The following is a 23,058-nucleotide window of genomic DNA, read 5'->3' on the forward strand; positions in this document are numbered from 1 at the left end:
GTGCCCATGGGCTTGGTCACCTAGGTCCAAGGCACATGGGACACCCTTGCCATGGGGTACAAGATGTTGGGGTGAAGGCCTTGGCAGGATTCCCCCTCCCTGAATCACCAGGGAAGGACCAGCCACCCTTGGGTGGTGCAACACAGACCTACCACTTGTCCCCCAGCATGACCTGCTCAGCCCTGGTCATTTCATAACCACAGGCTGGCCTTGCCTGACCCAATCAACACCTCATTAATTCGAGGTCTGCAAAGCACAGAGTGGCTGTGCCTTATGGCTGCCAGGACAGCAGCATTCCCACAGCCACCCTGGAGTGTGGGATCCCCTTCCCACGGGGATGGCTGCAGGATGCTGCCCCGGGCTTGCTCTTGGGATGGGCCACAGATCCCAAGGACAGCCTGGGGCAGCTGCAAACTGCTCCAGCAAGGCCCCACCCATCCTCCTCTCCTCCAGCATCCCTCAAGCCCTTCCTTGCTCACCCAGATGCTTCGGGGATGCACTTGGTTCTGGCTCAGCCTCCAGAGCTGAGCACTGAGATCAGGATGTCCCTGCTCACTGCTATGGTACCTCCATCCCAGAGCTGCCAGCAACCTCCTCCCAGCACCCTGGGTCAGCTCCACAACCTTCATCACCTGGGCACCAACTCCTCCCTAACACAGCCCACCTGTGTCCCGAGCCCTTTGGGCCACCAGGAGCCACTGAGAGCAGCCAGGAGCCACCACGGCACGGCAACCCTCCTGCCAGGGCTTTATCTGCCAGCACACGTTCCCTGGGGCTGGGACTTGTGATCTCTAATTGCACACAGGAGAGCTGCTTAGGGTGCAGATTAACAGGTGCTATTTCTGCCACAGTCAGGGGGTCACATGAACTGTGACCTTCACGCCGTAGGGTGAAAGAGAAGGAGGAGAAGGCAGCCCCACCTGGACACCCTCTGCCCAGCCGTGCCCTGGGGCACCTAATCCTGAACTCTGTGTTTGTGGCTCCCTGTTACACTCCTAGTGAGGGCCCTGTGCCCAGTGTTGCTCTCCAGGGCTGCGGCTGGGGGGTCTGTCCAGCATGGCAAGGGTGGGCAGCAGTGCTCATGGTGGATGGCTTCAGCTCAGCTTAGTCCCAGCTGCATGGATTCAGCCTTCCCCAAGCTGGGGGACAGATATTTCCCCTCCCCAAAACAGCGGTGAGGTGGACAGAGACCACATCCTCTCCCACACTGTCACTGAGCTCCAAACCAAGTGCCAGCGAAGGAAGCAGTGCTATAAATAATAGGGAAATGAGAGAGGCCTTCTTCCCTTTTCATGTGTAATAAATGGCCAAAGGTTCCTCTCATCTGCCTCATCCCACCATCCCTGCAGGTCCACGTGCTGCGTGAGGCACAGCTCAGCCACTTCCAACGGGGCTCGACACCAGGGACGTGGGGCTGGTGACACACGTGGCGGCCTCCTGATGGACAGTGCTCTGGAATGTCCTGCCCCACCAGGGAAGCCCCCTGTGTCCGTAGGGTCTGCCCTCCTGTGCAGCCTCCCAGGAATCCGGCACCACCGATCCCATCTCGCCTTCCCAACCACACCTGTGCCCAGGTGCTGGCAGAGCTGCCCAGGCGGCGGGGCCCCTGGCACTGTGCACGGCAGCCACCTTACATAAACACTCACAGCAGGCATTGCTGATTCCCAAAGCCCCTCAGAGCTGCAGGGCTTCCTCCCCTGATCCGGATTAGAGGCGTGGATGGCATTAGTGAGCACAGGCATCTCTGCGCTGCGGGAATTACTGATGCGCTGTTAAGTAACAGGGGGAGCAGCACTGGAGGGACGGGGCCTCGGGCAGGAGGGGGGTGTCCAGCAGGATGGGGGGCTCCAACCACTGTCCCTGCACAAGCCCACCCCCACTGTGTGTCCCCAAGGCAGGTGCTTGGCGAGAGATGCACCCGTCGCCACGTGGCCCAGAGCTGCCAACCCAACATCAAGAGGGTGGCCCAACTGCTTGGTGGCCTGGCCACAGGTTCCTCTCGAGGCTGGGGATCCAGGAGGAAGCCTCACAGGGGCTTTTGGCACGTCTGCACTGGTGGCTGGGGCGGGAGGTGGTGGGTGACAGTCCCTTTGCGCTGGCTCGTGGTTGCAGGATCAGTTTGGGATGCTGAGGGTGGCGGATGGCCAGGAGAGTGGCTCAGCACAGCACTCTATTCTCATCCTTATCCTCCTCCAGCAGGAACCCGCTGCCCCCTCTCCCCCCCCAGCAGCCGTGGTGCTGCCAGGCACTCGGGCAGCAGACGGTGGCTGCTGCTCATCTGTAATTAATTGGTGCTAATCACCCTGCGCAGCTCAATCCGCTGCATGCGTGGCTGCTCGCTCCTGGCCACGAGGTGCGGCTGCACCAGGAGCTGTGGGAGCCCTGGTGCCATCTGCAGCCCTGTCCCACTGGCAAATCCTCTCCTTCCCGGCCCCTTCCCAGGAGTCCCAGAACCCCAACTCCTTCCTGCCTGCAGCTGGAGTGACACGAGTGCCATCGTGGGCGCCTGGTGCCTGCAGCAGCTCCATCTCCACACAGGGGCATCTCGGTCCCTGCCCACATGACCACCAGCCCACCAGCCCAAACACATTTCAGGGGCCTCCTGCTGTCCTACACTGCTGGCGGTCCCTTCTCCCAGGGTCCTGCCTGAGGGATGTGGCTCTGCCCCATCCATCATCCCCGAGGAGAAAGCACAGCAGGAGCGGGCTGGGGGCACTCCAGGAGTGGTCCTGCTGCCCCTGCCATGCTCAGCCTGCAGGGCCGTGGCTTCCCCTGGTAGCAGAGCTGGGGCAGGAGGAGGGGCGAGGAGGAGGAAGAGAAGGAGGAAGAGCTCAGTCACAGAGCGAGAGACACGGGGCACCGGGCGGGTGGGCCCGGCCAGTGGGACTGGGGCCATCAGTGTGGGCACTGGCCCCGTGATGCCACCCCAGTGGGCAGTGTGACGGGCAGGGAGCTGCTGTGACTCACCAGAGGGAGCCCGGAGAGGCCAGTGCAGCATTGTGGCTCTGCTGCTCCTTGGCTGCACCCGAAAAGCTCAGCTTATTGCCCACAGCACCCTGCAGGAGCCCCAGGAGCCCCCACGGCGTCTGAGAGGGACGGTGAGTGTGTCGGGTGGGATCAGACCCCTGTGTGCCCCTGGGGCACCAGCACTGCCTGTCCTCGCCATGCACCAGGGCAGGATGGTGGCCCCATCCTGCTCCCCCCACGGGACTGCTCCTCTCACTGACCTGCCCTGTGCTCCCTGCAGGCTGGAGCCTTCACCATGAGGATTATCCAGACCCCCAGCCTCCACCAGCTGCCAACCTGCTCCTGCCACGCTGCCTGGCCGTGGGGCACCCTGTCCCCATGAGCTTCCCCCCAGGGGCTGCCCCTCACCCGCTGGGACCTGCGGCCAGCACCGCGCTCGGGGACCAGGGGACCCCCACACCACCCCCCTCAGCAGCCCCCGTGGGCCAGCAGACGGCCAGCAGGCCCTGCTGAGCTGGATGCGGGGCTGGGACAGGGACAGGGCACAGCAGGATGGCAGCAGCCAGCTGGTACCACCGGGACATCAGCAGGGTGGTGGCCGAGGAGCTGCTGGCCAGGGCCGGGCGCGACGGCTCCTTCCTGGTGCGGGACAGCGAGTCTGTCGCGGGGGCGTATGCCCTGTGCCTCCTGTGAGTCCCTGCTCCTGGATTCTCTCCTGCCCCTTGCTGGCATCCCTCTGTCCCTCTCCCCGCTCCAGGCACTGCCAGACCCCCAGTGGGGTGAGCACACACCCAGCCCACGATGCCCACTGTGAGCAACTCCAGTGCCGGGACTTTGGGGCTGCATCCCCAGCACGGGGCCTCTCGCCACCCCTGAACCTGGAATTGGGGTACAGCCCCTGAGAGCTGCCTGCTGGGCCTGTCTGCACCCTTCCTGCTGCCTGCACCCCTCCTCCTGCCTGCACCTTTCCTGCCCTGCACCCTTCCTGCCTGCAGCCTTCCAGCTCTGCCCCCTTCCTGCCTACGAGCCACGCGTGTGTGTCTGTGGCTTTGGCAGGATGCCCACCCTTCCTACACCATGGGTGGGAAAATTCCAAACACGTGGTGCTGAGGGACCCCGGGGGGTGCAGGACCCAAGTCAGAGTCCAGGCTGATGCCCCATGGCACAGGATGGTGGCACAGGATGGTGGCACGGGCAGGGATGTGCAGTGGCCTCAGGGCGAGCACAGCCAGGCTGCACAGTCATGGGGAGCTCAGTGATGGGCTCTGGTGTGCCCAAAGTCCTCAGTGCCACGTGGAACTATGGGGCTGGGGTTGCCCCAGGGACTGCTGGTGGAGTCCTGGCCGTGCCATGTCTGTTTGGGGGCAGGGGGACACTGCACATCCTCCCTGCAAGGGGCACACACCCCGAGCCGAGGGTGAGGCTTTTATTTCCCCTCTGCAGAGGGGACGGGGGGTTTGCCTCAGAGCTGGGCCCTCAGCGCTGCCACAGGCCTGCAGTGCCAAGGGCAGTGCCACGGGGGACCCTCACCTGCTCTCTCCCAGGTTCCAGCGCCACGTCCACACCTACCGCATCCTCCCCGATGACGAGGGGCTGCTCTCAGTGCAGGTGGGTGTGTGGGGGTGCACAGCACTGGGTGCCCCCAGGGTGTCCCCCCTGCCCTGGGTAGTGCCCCTGAGCTGGGGCAGGATGCAGCTACAGAGGGCCCAGGGCGCTCCTCACCCTCCCCAGCCCCAAGAGCCCCAGCCTGTGGTTTGTTTTCTGCACGAGCTACAGGATGTGCACCCTTTGCAGCCACTCCTTCACCTCAAAGATGCCTTCTCACAGCAAAACACCCTTCCCCTTCCTGCCACTGTGCCCTGCCCCAGCCTGGACACACAGACCCCATTCCTATGATGTCTGTCCCCAAGGTGTCTGTCCTGGCCACTGGCTCAGCTTCACTTCCCCTTTGGTGTCACTTCAGGGTTTCTCCTGGTACCCAGCTCTCTGCAGCTGCCTTTTCTGCCCCCTGAAAAGAGCATCCTGGGGGGTTGTGCCTGCTGAATGAGGCAGATGTCTCCATGCTCCTCATGGGTCCTCACCCATGGGTCCCCCGGCAGAGGATGGGATGTGACGGTGCTTCCCCTCCTCTGCCTCCCAGACCATCCAGGGCATCCAAGCCCAGTGTTTCCGTACCCTCCCTGACCTGATCTGTGCCTACCAGCACCCCAACAACGGGCTGGTGACCCCCCTGCTCTACCCCGTGCACCGGGCACGGCGGGCGCCCGACGAGGACTCGGGTGAGCCAGGGAGGGGCTGGGAGGGCTGTGCCAGGCCGGGAGAGGGGAGGGGTCCTGCTGAGCTGGCTGAACTCTGCCCACAGACGGGGAGGATGTTCAGGGCAGGGGGCACACGGCCAGCACGGTGCCACCCACGGTGGGCACGTGGCCCAGCGCTCCCACGGCCAGCCAGACCCACATCCCGCAGCAGCTGCACCAGAGGCTGCAGGAGCAGATCCACAGCAGGTAATGCCCCCCTGCCCACCCCGGGCAGGCATGGGGGGTGGGATGGGCGTGCCCAGGGGGTGTCTTTATGCCCATCCCTCTTGCAGCCCTGCCAGCGACTTCACGGGCTTCATGGCCGAGTACCTGAATCACCACGTGCAGCTGGACCCGGAGGCCCTGAGCCTCGGGCACCCGCAGCTGCGGCACCTCAGCACCGCCCTGGCCACGGCCTGCCGGCCACTGCACAGGTCAGCAGGCCAGGAGTGGCAGGGCTGGAGCAGGGACACCCCCCCCGGGGTCACCCACCTTGTCCCCGTCCCCTTATGGTGGCTGAGCGTTGCCATCAAGGCTCGGGAGATGCCCACGCTGGCTCTGACCCGCTCCTCTCCTCCCCTGCAGTGAGATTGACTTCACTCTGGCAGGGCTGGAGACGCTGGCCAGGGTGTTTGACCCCCCTGCGTCCCCTCGCAGCCCAGCCAGGGAGCAGGTGAGTGCCCCCACAGCCACAGCTGCTTCCCCTGCCAGATCTTCTATCCTGGGGTGTAGCACAGACCCACCAGGAGGAATCCATCAGTCCAGTGCCACTGTGCTGCTCCAGAAATATCCATCCTTCTCCTCAGGCTCTCCTGACCGGCGATCCAGACCTTGAGCTGCTCCTCCACAAGATATCCAGTGTCAACCATCTCCTCTCTTCGCTGGAGAAGAAGGTGCCTGTCCCCACGCCACGGTGCCAGGCTGGGTGCAGGGGGAGGCACAGCCATGCCCCGGGCTGGGGGTTAATTCTGATCCAGCAAATCCCTCACCTAAATTAAGCCCTCCAGCAGATCGAGTTGCTGGCAGTGGCACAGCTCCAGGGTGCCTGTCGGGGCAGGGTGCCCAGGGCTCCCAGTTAGCCCAGTGCCCCCAGACCAGTGCCCCTCTCTCTGGCAGGTGCTGAAGTCGCTGCAGGAGATGGTGTCGAGGCACGACCTGGCGCTGCCCAGCGTGGTGACAGGGCCTCCCCCCTCTGCCAAGCCCTTGGCTGTGCAGAGCTTCGAGGTGAGGGCAGGGGGCACAGCAGGGCCCTGGAGCGGCTGCTGGGGCAGGGCAGGGGTGGGACAGACCCGGCAGCCACGTCCCCCCGTGCAGGTGAAGGCGGGCAAGTCGCAGCGCGTGGTCCTGCTGGTGGACGTGGAGTCGGGCACGGTGGCCGTCACCAAGCGGGGCAGCGGGTCCCCTGAGGAGGTGATCCCACAGGACAAAAGTAAGGGGCTGCTGACCCCCCCCAGGCTGTCAGTGGGATCCTTTGGGGCCCTGACACCAGGGTAATGGGACACAGACCATGTCACACCTTGCCCCCCCATCCCACGCTGCCTGCAACCCCCACAGTGGGGGGTGGGGGCCACCAGTGCCCCCCTGACACCCGTCATTCAGTCCTGCAGCTGATCAAGTACCAGAGTGTGCAGAGCAAGGTGAGGCTGGTGTGGGCCCGGGAGTCCCAGAAGAGCCTGGGCAGGGACTTCATCTTCCCCAGTGCGAGGGTAAGTGGCACCAGCTGTGCCCACTGCGGGTCCTGGGGGAATATGGAGCCACTGGGAAGCAGCAAATGAATGATATCAGAGCTGAGACCACCCCTCCTACACCTGGGGGTGACATTCCCCTGATCCCAAGGCACTGTGCCTCCCCTCTTCCCCTTTGAGACACTGACTCACCCTCATCTTCCCACAGAAGAGAGAGGCCTTTTGCCAGCTGCTGCAGCTGATGAAGATCCAGCACTCCAACCTGGATGAGCCTGAGCTCATCTCGGTGTACATCGGGACATGGAACATGGGTAAGGGGCCAGCAGAAGGTCATGTTGTCCTGGGAGGCTCTTGTGAGCTTGGGTGGGTTTTGGGAGGAGGAGGCTGGAGAAGACACCAACCTGGCTGCTTTTGGGTTTGCCTGTCCCATCATGATCCACTCACCTGGTGGGTGCTGGCAAAACAGAGGAGCTGGGATGCTGGGAGGGTTTTGGGCTGTAAATCCCAGCATCAGTCTGGGACAGAGCTGGGTGAGCCCCAGGGCTGGCACGATGTCTCCCACGCCGGCAGCTCCTGGAGATGCACAGGGTAAGAGGAGCTTGAGGAGCCATGCCCGTGTCCCCTCCCTGGTGACCCGTGTCCCTGCCCGCAGGCAGCACCCCACCCCCCCGCTCCCTGGCCTCCTGGCTGACCTCCAGGGGCCTGGGGCACACCCAGGACGAGACCACGGCCTGCATCCCCCACGACATCTACGTCATCGGCACCCAGGAGAATTCCCTGGGTGACCGCGAGTGGGTCGAGTTCCTGCGCGCCTCCCTCAAGACCCTCATGGCCATCGACTACCGAGTGGTAACGGCCTGGACCCCCCTGCTGTGCCAGGGGGCACCTGATCCCCGCAGCCCAAAGCCAGCCCTGGCAGGCTCAGGGGGCTGGTTGCCAACAGCCACCGACCCGGGGCCCTCTCCCACCCCAAATGCAGCCCAGCCAACCTCCTGTGCCCCACGGGCTCCCGGAGTGACCTGCCCCGGAGTCAGGGATGGGTTGGCTGACCTACCTGCTCCTCCATCCCCACCACCCCTGGCCGTGGGGCAGCGTGGGGGGCAGGCAGGCTCACCCCCTGCCCCACCACAGGTGGCCCTGCAGTGCCTCTGGAGCATCAAGATCGTGGTGCTGGTCAAGCCGGAGCACGAGCGGCGCATCAGCCACGTCCACACCTCCAGCGTGAAAACTGGGATCGCCAACACGCTGGGTAGGGATGGCATGGCATGGGATGGGATGGGATGGGATGCCCAGAATGAGGGGACAGCCCAAGGGCCAGGACAGGACCTCTGGGCTGCCCCAGAGCTCAGTGGCAGCACATCCCTGCAGGAAACAAGGGAGCCGTGGGCGTCTCCTTCCTTTTCAACGGGACCTCCTTCGGCTTCATCAACTGCCACCTGACCTCTGGCAGTGAGAAGACCCACAGGTGATGGAGGGGCTCGGAGGGATGGGGCTGCCCCAGGGCAGGTGGGTGTCTCAGGGGGCTGGAGGAGCGCTGAGGGGCTGTCCCTGTCCCCACCCAGAAGGGGCAGGATGAGCATACAGGGTGGCTCATACAGGGTGGCTCACACGGTGCTGCCATCCCCCCTCCCCACAGACGTAACCAGAACTACAGTGACATCCTGCACTCCCTGGTCCTGGGTGACAAACGTCTGGGGGGCTTCGACCTCACCCTGCGCTTCACCCACCTCTTCTGGTTTGGGGACCTCAACTACCGCCTGGACATGGGCATGGAGGTGGGACCCCACAGGGACCACGCTGGGGTCAGCAGGGCGAGAGGAGCCCCTGGGGCTCACCAACCCTTCCCCCTCGCCACAGGACATCCTTGCCCACATCACCAAGAAGGAGTTTCAAGCCCTCTTGGCTGTGGACCAGCTCAACCTGGAGCGGGAGAAGAACAAGGTGTTCCTGCGGTTCAGTGAGTGTGGGGACAAGGGTGCTGCTCCCCCCGCTGGGTCAGCAGCACCCGGGGTCCCCACAGCCCTCCCCCCGTGCCACCCCCAGCACTCGGGGGTCCCCTGTCCTGGCACAGCCCTGCACAGGGTGCCCAGAGCCTGGGGAACCTTGATGTGCACCATGCCAGGGGTGCCAGCTGTCAGTGTGAGCCTCCCATGGGGACCGGGACACCCTACAGGGACAGTTGCTGTGGGGACAGGCAGGGACAATGGCCCCCGTGCCACCTCCATGTCTCTGTTCCCAGGTGAAGGTGACATCTCCTTCCCACCCACATACCGGTACGAGCGGGGCTCCCGGGACACCTACGTGTGGCAGAAGTTCAAGCCCACGGGGGTGAGTTCCTGGAGCCTCCTTCCAAACAGGGCATCTCTGGGAATGGTGACAGCAGGGTGCCGAGGGGCTGCACGGGGATCTCCACCCCACACCTCCACCATCCTGTTCCCTCCCCAGAGAGGGTCTGGGCAGGAGGGAACTCACTTTTTGGGGTGCTGGGAGGCCTTTCTGGGCTGGGGGAGCCACACCTGAGGGGATGTGAAGCAGGTGCTTTCCCCACTTCTAGGTGAGGATCAACGTCCCCTCGTGGTGTGACCGCATCCTGTGGAAGTCCCACCCGGAGACCCACCTGGTCTGTAACTCCTACGGTGAGTGAGAACCCAGTGATGGGGGAGCTTGGGGTGGCCAGTGCTGCCCAGGACCCCAAGGCTTGGGGACTGTCACCCAGCTGCTCCCTGCCACCACCCAGGCTGCACCGATGACATCGTGACCAGCGACCACTCACCTGTCTTTGCCACCTTCGAGGTGGGAGTGACATCGCAGTTTGTGCCCAAGGAGGGTAAGGGATTGGGATGTGTCGCCCCTGTGCCCGGTTTGGGGTGAGCCCTGGCACACACTCACCCACTGGTACCTGCCTGCAGCCCCCGGCTCCCGCCCCGAGGCGCTGGCCTGCATCGAGTGGGAGAGCATCGAGGTGATCCTGAAAACCACCAGCCGCAGCAAGTGCTACATCGAGTTCCACTCCTACTGCCTGGAGGGTGAGGGGGTGCCCGGGGTGCTGGGGGTGCATCAAGGGGGTGAGTTGGCCCTGCTCGAGCTGTGCCCCCCCTGTGCCCCACAGAGATGCAGCGGAGTGGGGAGAACACCTTCCAGAACTACGACATCCCGGGATTCCTCAAGTTGGGCTGGTCTGCAAAGCATCTGCCTGTGGTACGCGGCCCTGGAGCATCCTCCTGCCTCCTCTTCCCCATCCCTCCCTCTGAATCCAAACCCTGAGCCCCAAGGGGTGCTGCGGGCTGTCACCACCCCCAGGGCAGAGCCTCCCTGTGCCCCCTCCCCTGCAGCAGCCCCCAGAGCACCCCCTCTCCACATGCAGCTGAACCCCATCCTGCCAGACCTGGAGTACCTGGGGGACCAGCACCTGCTCCTCAGCATCAAGGGCGTGGAGAGCTGCGAGTCCTATGGTAGGTGCAGGATGGTGGCATGGGGGTGCAAAGCTCAGCCCCACAGGTGACACCCTGCTGGGTGTCAGGTTTGGCAGCTGGAGCTTGGCAGGAGGGACGCTGGCACCCAACATATTCCAGAGTGGTGCTGCACACGGGGGGCTCAGCTGCCCCCCACGGGCTGACACCGGCGTGCCCTGTGCCCCCAGGCGAGTGCTGCATTGCCCTGAGGTCAATGATCGGCAGCGCAGCCCAGCAGTTCGAGACCTTCCTCTTCCACCGTGGTGAGGAGACGGGCTCCATGCGCGGCTGGGTGCGGGTCCGGGTGCCCACGGAGCGCTGCAGCACCCGCGAGAGGCTCTACGGTACGGGGGGCACACCAGCCCCTCCCAGCACTGGGCACGGGGCTCAGGGGTACCCAGGACGTGGTGTGGGGCTGCCCGTGCCCACACCGGCCCCTGAACCCCGGCCTTGGGGTGAGCCCGGACCTGGGTGCCTTTGCAGAGTGGATCAGCTTTGAGGAGGAGGATGCTGAGCCGGTGACGGAGGCCCCGCTGCGCCCCAAACCAGCCCTGCAGCGCCTCAGGTACCCAACCGGGCCCAACCCCACCGCCAGCCGCAGCCCTGGGGGATGCTGAGCCCTCTCCCGCTCTGTTCCGCAGGAGCCGGCCCCGCAGCCTCCCCGAGGCCACCGACTACACCAACCCAGCCTACTTCATCTTCGAGGGGGTCCCCAACACGTGGGTGCCGGCCCCCGGTGAAGCCCCCCACAAGCAGGCAGAGAGCCCGGCCGGGGGCCAGCGGTGCCGGAGCCCCCCCGGGCCGCGGGTCCCTTCGTGCTCAGGGGAGGAGCAGTGGGGTGGCCGATCCCGCCGCGTGGCACCGAGCCCATCCTGCGGGCACCCACTCAGCCCCCCCGGCGTGGGCCATCACAAGAGACCCAAATCGGCCATCCTGGCTCGGGACGCGGCGGGGCTGGGGGGCTGCTTCGTGGCCACCCACCCGAGCCCGGTGTCCCCCGAGGGCAGAGGGGACATCCAGGAGCTGCGCCAGCCCCAGCGTGTCCTGCAGCCGCCCCCGCGGCCCTGCCGGGAGGTGCCGAGGCCCCCCGGGAAGGGGGGAGCGCTGGGTGCGCTGGACCTCGAGGCTCGGCCCCGTCCGGCCGACCCGCAGCCTGCCAGGATGTAGCGCGTCCGTTCCCAGCCCAGCCTGCGGCCCCGGCAGCTGCTCCCCCATCCCGGGTCAGCCCCGCTAGGATGGCATTCCCAGAGGACTTTCCCGGCAGCAGCCGCTCCCCGAGGCCGCGGCGCCAGTTCCGTGCAGGATGCCCGTTGCTATCCCTATCCCGAATAAAGTGGCGGGGGCTGGAGCGGTGTGTGCACACCTGGTTCCGTGCAGGGGAAGGAGGGAGCGCGCCAAGCCGGGCCGCTCCAGGCGGGGAAAACAGCTCCCGGTGTCCCGGCTGCTCCAGCACACTGCCCCCTCCTCCCACTGTCCCATGGGGCACCCCGCACACCCCGACCCTCGAGGCTGCCCTTGCCCGGGGTCCCGTGGGGGTCCCACGGGCTGGCTCTGCCTTCGCGGGCATCCACGGTGGCACAATTCCACAATTCCTCAGCCCTGCCCCGGCCGAGCACCCCCGGGTTGCCCCAGGACCTCGCCCCCCTGCTCCCCCCAAGCCCGCCTGCTCACGGCCGTGGCCCCCACCCATCTGGGGGTTCACCCGTTGGCCCCCCGTGATCCCCGTTCATCACAAACCCTCCAGGTGAGCTCAGCACCCGCCCTTCCCCAGCTGCACTCGCGCAGGAGGTAAATCCCCCTGAGCAGCACCGGGAGCGGGGGACACGCTACCCCAAACACAGGGACACCCCGACCCGCAGTGTCCCGGCTGCTGCGACACACAAGGTGGCCCTGGGTTTGGGGACACGATGCCCGCGCTGGCCTCAAGGTGGCACTGGCCACCTTTTGTCCCCAGGACGGCCCCGCAGGGCTGGGGGGCAGCGGGGCAGCGCCCCGGGGTGCGGGCACTGCTGGGACCCGCGTGGGGCAGGGGGCTGCCGGGGGTGGGCAAGGGACCACTGTCCCCGTGGGCGGGGGGGTGAAATCCACTGGTGAAGGGCTATGGCCTCCCAGTTGAGGGACTCATGGTCCTCATGAGTGAGGGGCTGTGGTCCCCACGGGTGGGGGGACACGGTCCCCACGGGAGGGGGGCTGTGGCCTTTGTGGTAGAGGGACCACGGTCCCCATGAGTGAGGGGCCATGGCCCCATGGGCAGGGGGGCATGGTCCCCACGGGAGAGGCCCACCTCCCCCATGCCCAGGGGCTGCTGCAGGATCTGCAGGTGGCCCAAAGCCTGCGAGGACGATGGAGGGATGGGAGTGCGGTGGGGCCGAGCCCTGGGGCAGCTCCTGCTCCTGCCTCCGCCTCCGCCCGCCTCCAGCCCTGCCTTTCCTGGGCACTTTGCTCCCAGCCGTGGGAGAGCAGGAGCGGGCACAGCACGGCAGGGCACGGCACAGGGCAGCCTGCAGCCCCTCGCCATGGCCTCCTGCCCCGTGGGGAACAGGCATTCCCCAGGGGATCCCCACTCCTGAGAGCCGCCCGTGTCCGCAGGTGAGCCGGGGCAGCAGCTGGGATGGGATGGGCCTGCTGTGGCCACACAATCCACGGGATCTGGGGCTGAGGGCAGGGATGGGATCCCCAGGGCTGGATGGGTGTGGGGGGGGAGTCAGCCAGTTCTTCCTACCCCTCCACCACCCCCAAATCCCTCCATACATTCTCCTCCCTAAAGCACCACCTGCCTCTGTCACTGAGGGCCTTCATCCTTCCAGCATGGCCACATCCTTTCCTTCATCCTCCTCTCCATCCCCCAAATCGCTGTCTCCTCACAGGGGAAGCTGTCCTGGGGCTGTCCTGGCTCAGCCCTGACACCGTGGGCTCCTGGGAGACAGGGACAGCCCACCCAAAGGGAGAAGGAACCCCTCACCCCCCTCCCATTCCCCCTCGAGCAGGGGTCACCTCAGGATGTGGTGGGCAGCGAGGAAAGGGCTGGACCTCGCTGGTGTCCCCAGGGAGGTGTCCCCAGTGCCCAGCAGTGCTGGCAGATCATGCTTTGGCTGCTCTTCCAGGCAAAGGGAAGGACTGGAATTAGGTCATGTCCCCTTGTGCCGGGGCTTTGGCTGCACGAACCACGTGGCGATTAGGGACAAGGGTCCTTCTGCAGGATGTTTTGCACAATTTCCCCTTGTTTTGCAATTTCCAAGAGCTTAGGCGAGAAGAAAAGCCCTGTTTTTCCCATGCTTCAGCAGCAGCTGGTCCCAGGCTCACCCAACCCTTGGTGGCTGCTCTGAAATCCTCTCTTGCCTTCCCTCTCCGAGCTCCTGCTCCTACTGCAGATCCCCAACACCAGGTCCCCATCCTGTCCCAACGACTTTGGCTCCGGGGCCCAGCCTGCCTCCAGTGCTGCCCCACTCATTCATTTCACTGGTGCCTTTCCAACACCCCCACAAACTCCCCAGGCAAGGGGTTCAGGGGATGCCCAGGAATGCAGCCCTTGTGCATCTACAAAATGGGCAGGGCAGGAGGGGGCATCACCTCCACAGCTCTGTGGCCTTTCCCTGCAGCATATTCCATCTCCCTGGCTCCATCTCCCCTTCCTGCAGCCCCTTCCCTCTCCTCAGCTCCATGTCCTTTCCCTGCAGTGCCTTCCAGCCCCTGCTCCAACAGGCAGCCCCATCTCTTGGCTCACACCTTGATCCCTCCTCAAAAGCTCACGCTGGAGAGGCCTTGGCCGGGGAGAGCCTTTCTGGGAGTGTCAGTGAGGAGCAGGATCGGGCCTGGTGGTGACGTGTCCTCGGGCTGGACTGATGTGAATCAGTAATTTAAAGCACTGATTTTGGTTGTGACTAAGATGAGGACACAGGAAACCTCTTGAGATATAACTTGCCAAATGTCATCTTCTGCTGCATTTCTGTTTTTTGGTGGTTATCCTCGAAGGATTGTGCTTGGGAATGGTCCGTCCTCGGGCTGTATCATCTTCCAGAATCCGGGTCTCTGTGCTCTCCTCCGAGCAGCCAGCACCCCGCAGCTGCTCAGGATATTTCCTTGTGCATTTCCCGCACCAGGTTATTAACTTTCATTTACTGTCTTCTTCGTATCTTGGTTGTTTGGTGACCTGGGTCACGGGCACTGACTTTGGGCACTGAACCCTGCAGCACCTCCCCTCTGGTCGGGCTCAAGGCTTTGTGCTCACTTGCACTCAGAGGCTGGAAAAGGAAAACAAATCTCCTGGTCCCTCCTGTCCTCAGCAGTCACAGCTTGGGGACACTCTGGGCTGGGACCAGCCCAGCACCCCATGGGACCCCACTGGCACTGTGCTCAGGGGCTCAGCGTTTCCCACCAGCTGTTCCCACTCCTGGCTCTGGGAAAACAAACCAAGGTCTTCCCACTGTTAATGTTTGATCAGGACCTGCCTGTTGCTCTCTGAACTTGTCCCGGTAATAAAGGCAGGATCTTCCCGCGGCGCTGCCGGGGGATGGGAACCACGGGGAGTTTGAGCTCGGCCCAACCAGAGGGCCAGTCCCAGCCCGCAACTCAAACACAGCCCCAGAGCACGGCCAGAGGGGCCACGGCCACCCCTACCCATCTGCCTGCTGAGTCATTTATGAGCATCTCTGCACACCTGCGCTGTCTCTCCAGGCCAGGCGTGGCAGGGACAGGATGGAGCACCCGGCTGATCCCATGGATACACCCTACGGGACACTCCTGCACATCCTCATGGCGAAGGCAAGGGGTCAACAGAAGCGGGATGAGGAGGGAGCCGAGGGATGAAGGAGCCTGACGGGACACGTCCTTCCACCCTGTACCACCAGCACCTGGTTAATGTCCATCGTCGCCCTGAGTCCTCCCCTGTCCTGGTGCCCAGCACCTCCTGGGTGAACTCTGGCCAACAGAAACTGGAGATGCACCAGCATTCCCTCCATCAGATGCGGTTTTGGCTACACCCCTGTCTCCAACTGCAGCACAGCAGATGCTCCTGCTCCCGAGTTACTCATCCAAGCATCCATCCTCGTCGGAGGAATCACTTCACCAGGGATGGTGGTGGGCGCAGAGGGGTCAAGGTGCTAGCAGCCTTCCCTGGTCCTTTGCTGGACACCATGGAGAAGAGGGCTCTGAACTTCAGACATCCAAGAAATGAACATGACCCTTTGACTGCTTGTGCTCACACTGATTTCCCAGGAGAAGGCAGATCCAGTGTCTGATCCCAACACAGTGTAGGAGGAAATGTCCTGCCTTGTTAACTTGCACTGCCTTGAGCTGGGACTTGGCCCCAGCGCAGCTCCTCTCTGGGGGTCTTAGCTCATCCCTCTCTATGGAGAATACCCGGCAGCCAAGGCCCCTCACCGTCCGGGGATACTCTCTCCCAAAGGCTCCTTTACCAACCCCCCCAGGATTCCTCTGGGCTACAACATTCCCCCAGACGAGCCTTTCTTCTCCTCCCGCCTTTCTTCTGTCAGGGAGCCCCTCTGGGAGCGGCAGCATTGTCAGGATGGTGCCAATTAGGCTGAGGCAGCTTCCAAGAGGCTGCGCTGGCCCGGCCGGGGCTGCTGTTGCTCATCAAGGTCTCATTGTTCGCCGCGCCGTGGGGCTGCTGCCCGGCGGGGCCGGCACGGCCCTCTGTGCCCGGCACGCTCCTGCTCCCGTCCCCGCGCCACTCAGGGGGCTCATCAAGGGGTGTCATTGCGGGGGCTGCGGAGGGAGGGCTCGCCCAGGCCCCCTCCCCCCGGCCCCCAGGGCGCGAGCTGAGAAAAACCAGAGGACCATCAAAGTGGCCGAAGCTCCTGGAGGGGGGCAAAATCTGGCATCTTTGGCTCCTTTCCACGCTTTGTGCCTGACAATGGTCGGGCTCGGCGACTAACGTGCTTTTGTTAACTGCTCCCCCAGATCTGGCTCGGAGAACATGGCCACTGCGGGGAGGACGTTCCCAGTTGCCCTGTGGACACCGACGCCGGCTCCCTGGCCGGGAGGGAACACCACTGAGGCGACCGAGGCAAAGTGTGTCTTCAACGAGGAGTTCAAGTTCATCCTGCTGCCCCTCTCCTACAGCATCGTCTTTGTGGTGGGGCTGCCCCTCAACTCCTGGGCCCTGTGGATGTTCATCTCCAGGATGAGGCCCTGGAACGCCACCACCACCTATATGGTCAACCTGGCCGTGTCTGACACGCTCTACGTCCTCTCCCTCCCCACCCTGGTCTATTATTACGCCGACCGCAACAACTGGCCCTTCGGGAAATGGCTCTGCAAGATCGTGCGGTTCCTGTTCTACGCCAACCTCTACAGCAGCATCCTCTTCCTCACCTGCATCAGCGTCCACCGCTACATGGGCATCTGCCACCCCATCCGCTCCCTCAAGTGGGTGAAGACCAAGCACGCCCGCATCATCTGCGTGGGCGCCTGGCTCGTCGTCACCGTCTGCCTCATCCCCAACCTCATCTTCGTCACCACCAGCTCCAAGGGCAACACCACCCTGTGCCACGACACCACCAAGCCCGAGGAGTTCGACCATTACGTGCACTACAGCTCCTCCGTCATGGCCCTGCTCTTCGGGCTGCCCTTCCTGGTCATCGTCCTGTGCTACTGCCTGATGGCCAAGCAGCTCTGCAAGTCCAGCCTCTCCAGCCCCAGCCCACGGATGCCCTCCTACAAGAAACGCTCCGTCAAGATGATCGTCATCGTGCTCGCCGTCTTTGCCATCTGCTTCGTGCCCTTCCACATCACCCGCACCCTCTACTACACCTCCCGCTACTTCCAAGCCGACTGCCGGACCCTCAACATCATCAACTTCACCTACAAGATCACGCGGCCCCTGGCCAGCATCAACAGCTGCCTCGACCCCATCCTGTACTTCCTGGCGGGGGACAAGTACCGGGGGCTGCGCCGGGGGGCCGCCCACCGGCTCCGGCCCGTGCCCACCTGCAACCTGGCCCTGGTGTCACCCTACATGGACACCCTCACGGACAGCGGCCACGTGGCCAGTGTCACCCGAGGGACAGGGACAGCACGGAGCGGGGGCGGGTGCTGAGGGGCCCAAGGGGGTCCCATAACCTCATCCCTGGGCTCCAGGAGCTGCAGCCCCTCCATGTGGGCACCCCCAGGTCCCCAGACCTGCCCTGCCCCGGCCCAGCCTCTGCAGGGCTGAGAGCTGGAGGCCACGGGCCAGTGCCAGCCCTGCTCTGGGATGCTCTGCAAGGAGGGTGCTGGTGCTGGTTGGGGCACGAGAGCACGCCTGGGAATGGGAAGGACACTGAGGAGGCTACCTGGGGAAAGCAGGCTGGTGTCCCCTCCCAGGGCGCTCCTGGGGACACAAGAGGGGTGACAGGTTACTAAAGAGAAGGGACACTGGTCCTTTCCTGGGCAGGCACTGTCCTTCCAGACTGCTCAGTGGTGATGTGTGGGGAACAGACTGAACCAGGGGACAGAGCCCACGCTGGGGTACCCCCTGCCTGGTTCTCAGAGATGTCTCTGTCCCACCACTGGCCTTGGCAGACAAGGAGAGATGTGACATGGGGCACTTGCAGCACTTGCTGCCTGTCACCCCCCAATAAAGCCCCTTCCCCTTTGCTCCTGCCTGTTTCTCCCTGCAGCACAAGGAAGAGGAAGGAGATACCCACCCTCACCCCAGAGAAAAGCCACCTCCACCACCACACCAGTGCCAGGGCAGGTCTGGAGCGATGAGCTGCTGGCACCCCTGGTGACGGGGGAGGCTCTGGGGAATGTGCCTTTATGGGTGTTTGCTCCTCAAATGTTTACCCAGCCCTTTTGTTTGACCAAGTGCCTGCGCAGAGGAGCAGACCAAGATTGGTATCAGCACTGTTGACTCTCCCATGCCAGCCTGGCAGGGATGGGACAGGGACAGGGCTGTGGGGAGCCCCAGGAGGGGCCATCCCCATGGAGCCCCACAACTCCTGTCAGCACATGCCTTGGGAAGGGACACCCAGAGCATCATCGAGGTGTCACCTCTGCCATGGCACTGGTCACACAAGCTACGCTCCAGCAGGAGCTGCCCAGGGGAAGGAAAGGGCCCCAAGGATGGCACCTCCCAGCCCTGTGCCCCCATCCTACCAGTAGTGGTGCCCAGAGAGCCCCTCACTCACCACTGAGCCGAGAGCAGAGCGGGCAGATCCCCCTCCTGAGCCCAGTTAGCCCAGTAAGAGCAGCTGCTGCCCCTCTCCTCCCATTATATCCAACGTGGCTCAGGTGCAGTGGGAGTGGCATGGTTGCACCTGAGCAGTGCGAGGGGCCCTGCCAAGTACAGCCCCAGCTGCAGATGGACCTTCCCCAGAGGGACACAGGGGATGGCAGGTCCACCCACATGGGGAATGTATGGGTGTGTCCCAGTCCTGCCCATCCTGCCCCCCAGAACACACACAGACAGGGCTGGGGAGTTGGAAACCTGTATTGGGGACAGAGGCATCTGAAAAGGCTCACCTGAGGCCACATGGTCCTGGCTGAGGCCGGTTCCACAGGTCCCCAAGTCTAGGAGTGTCCCCACTCAACCCCAGGGTGGGATGTTCCCCAAGGCTGGTCCCACTCACCATCAGGATGCCACCCCAAAGATCCTACTTGATTTCTCCTCCCATGGCACCCCCTCCCTCAGCTCGTGGTGACCTGGTTATCTGGGGGGAGCGTGCCCATCCCTGGTCCTCAGCCTCACCCCAGCCCCTCCCAGGGGACAGCTGTGTCACCTGCAGCCCCTCCAAACCCCTTCCAAGGGGGATCCTTTCCCAATCTGCCCCTGGCTTCCTCCTCTCCTCCCACCTCCCACTCAGGTTTTTGGGGCAGAGGAGCAGAGGGCTGGGGTGGGGACTGTGCCCCGTGTGTCCCCCGTGCCAGGCCGGCTGAAATCCCCCCCCAGGAGCCCTGGTGAGCTGGGCCGGGGCCGCCGGGGCCAGGGGCGCTCAGAGGATGTGCAGCTCGTCCGTCTCAGACAGCCCATACTTGGTCTTGTTGTCGTTGAAGAGCTTGAGCAGGGCCTGGATGTACATCTCGTGGTACGTGTCCACCAGCTCCCGGCTCGGGTTCTGCACCTTGGGCACCGTCAGCGGCTCCCCCACTGCCGGCAGGGGACAGGGCTGGGTCAGACCGATGGCCTGGGGACGTGCTGGGCTTACGGGGACACGGCCCGAGCGCTGCCTTCCAGAGGGGGAACATCCCTGCTCTGCCCCTCCTTCTGGGGTGCCCCCAGCCCAGCTGCTCACCCACGGTGGTGATGGGTCTGGCGTAGGGCAGGAAGCCCCGGGAGCGGCTGGAGGTGAGGCCGCGGCCATAGAAGACGCAGGGAGCGAAGCCCATCATCTTCTGGAAGCGCTGCTGGATGCTCCTCATCCAGCTGCCCTCCTCAAACACCACCTGGCGGAACAGGTCGTTCTCCCCAAAGGAGAAGGAGGGGACGAGGAAGGCCCTGTGGAGGGGACACGGTGAGGGGTGCCGTGGTGCCAGGGCCCCGCGGAGGTGGCCGTGCCTGCGCCCCACCCGTGACCCACCCGTGGCGCAGGGCCATGCGCACGAAGCCCTTGCGGTTGCGGAGGATGAGTGTGGTGACGCCGGGCCGGCAGGACAGTGACTCGGCCGCGCCGCCGATGACGATGGCCACCGCGTTGCCGGTGCCGTTCTGGGACAGCAGGTACCCGATGGCACGGCGGGTCACCGGGAACAGCCCTGCGGAGGGAACGGGGCACCCCGAGATGTGGGACTGCCCACCCGGGCAGTGCACGGGGGTGGGGACAGCACCGGGACACCACGAGGGATCACACCTGGTGGGACCAGGGCAGGGACAGCGCAAGGGCACCCCCTGGTGCGGGCAAGGTGCAGGCAGGGCAGAGGAAGGGTGCAGGCAGGGTGTAGGTGGAGTGCAGGCAAGGTGCAGACAGGGTGCAGACAGCATAGACAGGGTGTGGGCAGGACACAGGCAGGGTGCAGGCAGGGTGTGTGTTGGGTGCAGGCAAGGTGCAGGCAGGGTGCAGGCGAGGTGAAGCTCAGGGAGAGCACCATCCCTGCCCTCCTGCTCCTGGGAGCACCATCGCTCCTCTGTGTTTCCCTCCGAGGGATCAGGGACCCCCTGCCCGCAGAGCTGGGCAGGGGCTGCTCACCCCCACTCATCAGGTACTCCCGGAAAAGGGGCAGGCGGAAGTTGCCAGCCAGGGTGGTGAGGAAGGAGTGGATTCCCGGGAACAGCTCCTCGAAGCCCGTGGAGCCCGTGATGAAGTTGCAGAAGGCACCGACGCAGAGGATGCCGTGGGGGTGGGAGCCGATGATGTAGTTGTGTCTGGGGGACAGATCGTGGGTCTTCACCAGCTGTGGGGACAAGAGGGGTCACAGGGACATGGCACCTCCTTTTGGGTGGTCCCACCCCCAGCACCTGCAGGAATCTCCTGTCCTGGCACTGTACCTTCACCGGGAAATAATCCCGAAAGTGCTTCCACACAGTCCATCGCCGCAGGCACGGCAGCCTCCTGCCACCTGCAATCCAGGGAGGGCCACAGCACATGACACCCACCCCGGTGGGCAGTGGGATCCATGGGAAACACTCCCCGTGGACCCACTGCATCCCTGTTCCCACCACCCATGGTGTGGGAGTGGAGGGAAGGAGCAGGTGGAACGTGGTGCTCCCCATGGGCTGTGAGGGACCTGGAAGAAGGGGGATGTTCCCATGCCCACCTCTCTCCGGTGTGTTCCAGTCGAAGATGATCCAGGCCAGGTAGAGCGCTGGGATGAGCCAGAAGCTGGTGAACAGCAGGTAGATGAGCACCACGAGGCTGACGGTTCCTGCGGGGGCCGGGCAGGGGGTGAGCGGGTGTGTGCCCACCCCCAGGGCCCCCCGCAGCCCCCTACTCACCCAGCAGCAGGAAGCTGAGCACCCACTGCAGGACGGCGAGGAGCTGGAGCGCGGAGCGGACGTCCCGCTGGGAGGGCCAGGGCACGGCCAGCAGCGTGCGCAGGGCAGCCTGGACGCTGGCACGGCTCCCTGTGGAGGGGGACACGGCCCCAGCCCAACACAGCACGGCTTGAATGCAGCCTGGGCCACTGGGCTGGCAGGGGCACCCAGGGGTGCCAGGGCTGGGGTACGGGGCGAGGCGGGAGGTGGGATGGGAAGGGTGAGCAGTTGGGGGAGGAGGGTTGGGATGTGGTGGGGTGGAATGGGGGATGCCATCCCCAGAGAGCTCTGGACCATGCCAGGAGGTGGCCCTGGGCAGCCAGGGTGGTCTGGGCACAGAGCAGGGGGAAGGTGCCAGGGTGAGGCCCACAACCCCCGAGACGCCATGCACCAGCAGAGCCGAGCGCAGCAGCACATCCTGATCCGTGCTGACTTCCCAAGGGCTGGGACCTTTCCCATGCCCTCCTTGGCGTGCTCAGGCTCACAGAGGATTCGGGGATTTCTCAGCTGGCACAACAAGGGAGGCACCACCCCTCAGCAGGTGCCAAGGACGGCAGCTGGGGCCGAGCTGGGGTGGGTGAGGGTGGCCGTCCCTCAGCCGTCCCCACAGCCCGGGACACTCTGGAGCTGCTGCTGCTCCACTCCCCCTCGGCCCCTTCCCTCTGGATGACCTTGGTGAACCATTAACCATCCCAGGCTGGGTGCCAGGATCCAAACTCCACACACTGCCCCATCCCTCCTCCCGAAATGGGCCCGAGGCATTGGCTCTGCCAGTGCTGCTCCCGGCCAAAGGTCCACCACGGCTGAGACCACCAGCACAGCCACCACACAGGATGCCCTGAGTGTCACCAGAGCTGGGTTTTCTTTGGAAAACAACCCAAAATCTGCATGTTGGCCAGAGGGATGCTCAGGGTGAGACAGGAGCAGCCCTGTCCCCGTGGCTGCCCAGCCCAGGGACCCTCAGGTTAGGAGAACCACCAGACCTTAGTTCAGGAAGCTGGTGGAGGTTCAACTCTTCCTGGCTCAACCCAAACCAGGAATGGGACAACTGAAGTAAATGAAACACTGGAGCCATCTCCAGCATTGAGGAATTGTCCATTTCTCCCAAGCAGCACAACAGGCTCTGAGAGATCCCTTCCACCCATCCCACATCCCCAAAAGCTCACACAGCCTTGCCATTCGCAGCTTTCCAAAGCCTGTTTTTTGCCCAGAGCTCTTCCTGCAACCTTGTGCCCACCAAGCAGTGGTTTCCAGTTCCTTTTCCTAGCTCCCATCCCAAGAACTCCATGAACATCCAGACCAGAGACACAGAGAACCCCCATGGTCCTGCTGCCGTCCCCGTCTGCAACAATGGGAGCCTCTACAAACCCCAACATTTGGAATTTGCAGTGCTCTGGAGATTCTTGTGAGAGTAACATTCCCAAACGCATTGCCAGCAATTCCATTCCTGTTGAGCAACTCTGTGTTTTCCTCTGGAGTTATCCCCAAATCTCTCCCAACACCCCCCTTTCCCCTCAGCGCTCCAAAGCAAGCAGACAACAGCAACAACGAGCTCCCGGCGTTGCTGGAGCATCAGACCCCCATCCCAGCCCCCTTTGGGAATGTCTCACCGCTAAGATTTTGGGAGCAGGCCGCGATGATGGTTTTCATGGTGGCGGGAGCTCCGCACCAGGCTCGGCAGGTTGAAAGGTGAGTTTGGAAATCGCAGAGGGCGCCGGGCTGTGTGTCCAGAGGCTTTAACCACCTGA

The 23,058-nt window shown here is 64.1% G+C and overlaps 3 protein-coding genes across 3 annotated transcripts; 2 read left to right on the forward strand and 1 right to left on the reverse strand.

The window, feature by feature from the left end:
* The first annotated feature begins 3,519 nt into the window (after window positions 1-3,519).
* LOC114065162 (phosphatidylinositol 3,4,5-trisphosphate 5-phosphatase 2-like) lies at window positions 3,520-11,568 on the forward strand. The gene is made up of 25 exons (XM_027898832.1): window positions 3,520-3,656; window positions 4,512-4,575; window positions 5,108-5,246; window positions 5,330-5,471; window positions 5,558-5,698; window positions 5,850-5,937; window positions 6,071-6,157; window positions 6,381-6,488; window positions 6,579-6,693; window positions 6,864-6,970; window positions 7,158-7,260; window positions 7,602-7,798; window positions 8,081-8,198; window positions 8,318-8,414; window positions 8,586-8,724; window positions 8,807-8,906; window positions 9,189-9,277; window positions 9,504-9,585; window positions 9,687-9,776; window positions 9,859-9,975; window positions 10,059-10,147; window positions 10,314-10,401; window positions 10,590-10,745; window positions 10,885-10,966; window positions 11,043-11,568. The coding sequence occupies exons 1-25, from the start codon at window positions 3,520-3,522 to the stop codon at window positions 11,566-11,568; spliced, it is 3,201 nt and encodes a 1,066-aa protein (XP_027754633.1).
* Window positions 11,569-12,856: 1,288 nt separating this feature from the next.
* On the forward strand, window positions 12,857-17,565 carry P2RY4 (pyrimidinergic receptor P2Y4). The gene is made up of 2 exons (XM_027898837.1): window positions 12,857-12,990; window positions 16,321-17,565. Exon 2 carries the CDS (start codon window positions 16,337-16,339, stop codon window positions 17,456-17,458), a length of 1,122 nt encoding a protein of 373 aa, XP_027754638.1. The 5' UTR covers window positions 12,857-12,990; window positions 16,321-16,336; the 3' UTR covers window positions 17,459-17,565.
* Window positions 17,566-18,814: 1,249 nt separating this feature from the next.
* LOC114065167 (diacylglycerol O-acyltransferase 2-like) lies at window positions 18,815-23,058 on the reverse strand. Its single transcript, XM_027898838.1, has 8 exons — window positions 22,921-23,058; window positions 21,272-21,400; window positions 21,094-21,201; window positions 20,825-20,895; window positions 20,526-20,730; window positions 19,920-20,094; window positions 19,635-19,837; window positions 18,815-19,489 (listed from the first exon to the last, which is right to left on the reverse strand). Exons 1-8 carry the CDS (start codon window positions 22,958-22,960, stop codon window positions 19,335-19,337), a joined length of 1,086 nt encoding a protein of 361 aa, XP_027754639.1. The 5' UTR covers window positions 22,961-23,058; the 3' UTR covers window positions 18,815-19,334.

The sequence above is a fragment of the Empidonax traillii genome, unplaced genomic scaffold (genome assembly GCF_003031625.1).
Source record: "Empidonax traillii isolate 1590-97213 ecotype Southwest subspecies unplaced genomic scaffold, ASM303162v1 scaffold625:size414109, whole genome shotgun sequence".
Taxonomy (NCBI): domain Eukaryota; kingdom Metazoa; phylum Chordata; class Aves; order Passeriformes; family Tyrannidae; genus Empidonax; species Empidonax traillii.

What these genes read in the sequence shown, in the direction of transcription:
- LOC114065162 (XM_027898832.1), top strand. Translation starts at nt 3,520, where the DNA reads ATGGCAGCAGCCAGCTGGTACCACCGGGACATCAGCAGGGTGGTGGCC. An exon ending in GCGTATGCCCTGTGCCTCCT is followed by an intron (nt 3,657 to 4,511) that starts GTGAGTCCCTGC and finishes GCTCTCTCCCAG; the next exon opens with GTTCCAGCGCCACGTCCACA. An exon ending in AGAAGTTCAAGCCCACGGGG is followed by an intron (nt 9,278 to 9,503) that starts GTGAGTTCCTGG and finishes CCCCACTTCTAG; the next exon opens with GTGAGGATCAACGTCCCCTC.
- P2RY4 (XM_027898837.1), top strand. Translation starts at nt 16,337, where the DNA reads ATGGCCACTGCGGGGAGGACGTTCCCAGTTGCCCTGTGGACACCGACG.
- LOC114065167 (XM_027898838.1), bottom strand. Translation starts at nt 22,960, where the DNA reads ATGAAAACCATCATCGCGGCCTGCTCCCAAAATCTTAGCG. An exon ending in GGAGTACCTGATGAGTGGGG is followed by an intron (nt 20,095 to 20,525) that starts GTGAGCAGCCCC and finishes TTCCCTCCGCAG; the next exon opens with GGCTGTTCCCGGTGACCCGC. An exon ending in CAGACCCATCACCACCGTGG is followed by an intron (nt 19,490 to 19,634) that starts GTGAGCAGCTGG and finishes CCCTGCCGGCAG; the next exon opens with TGGGGGAGCCGCTGACGGTG.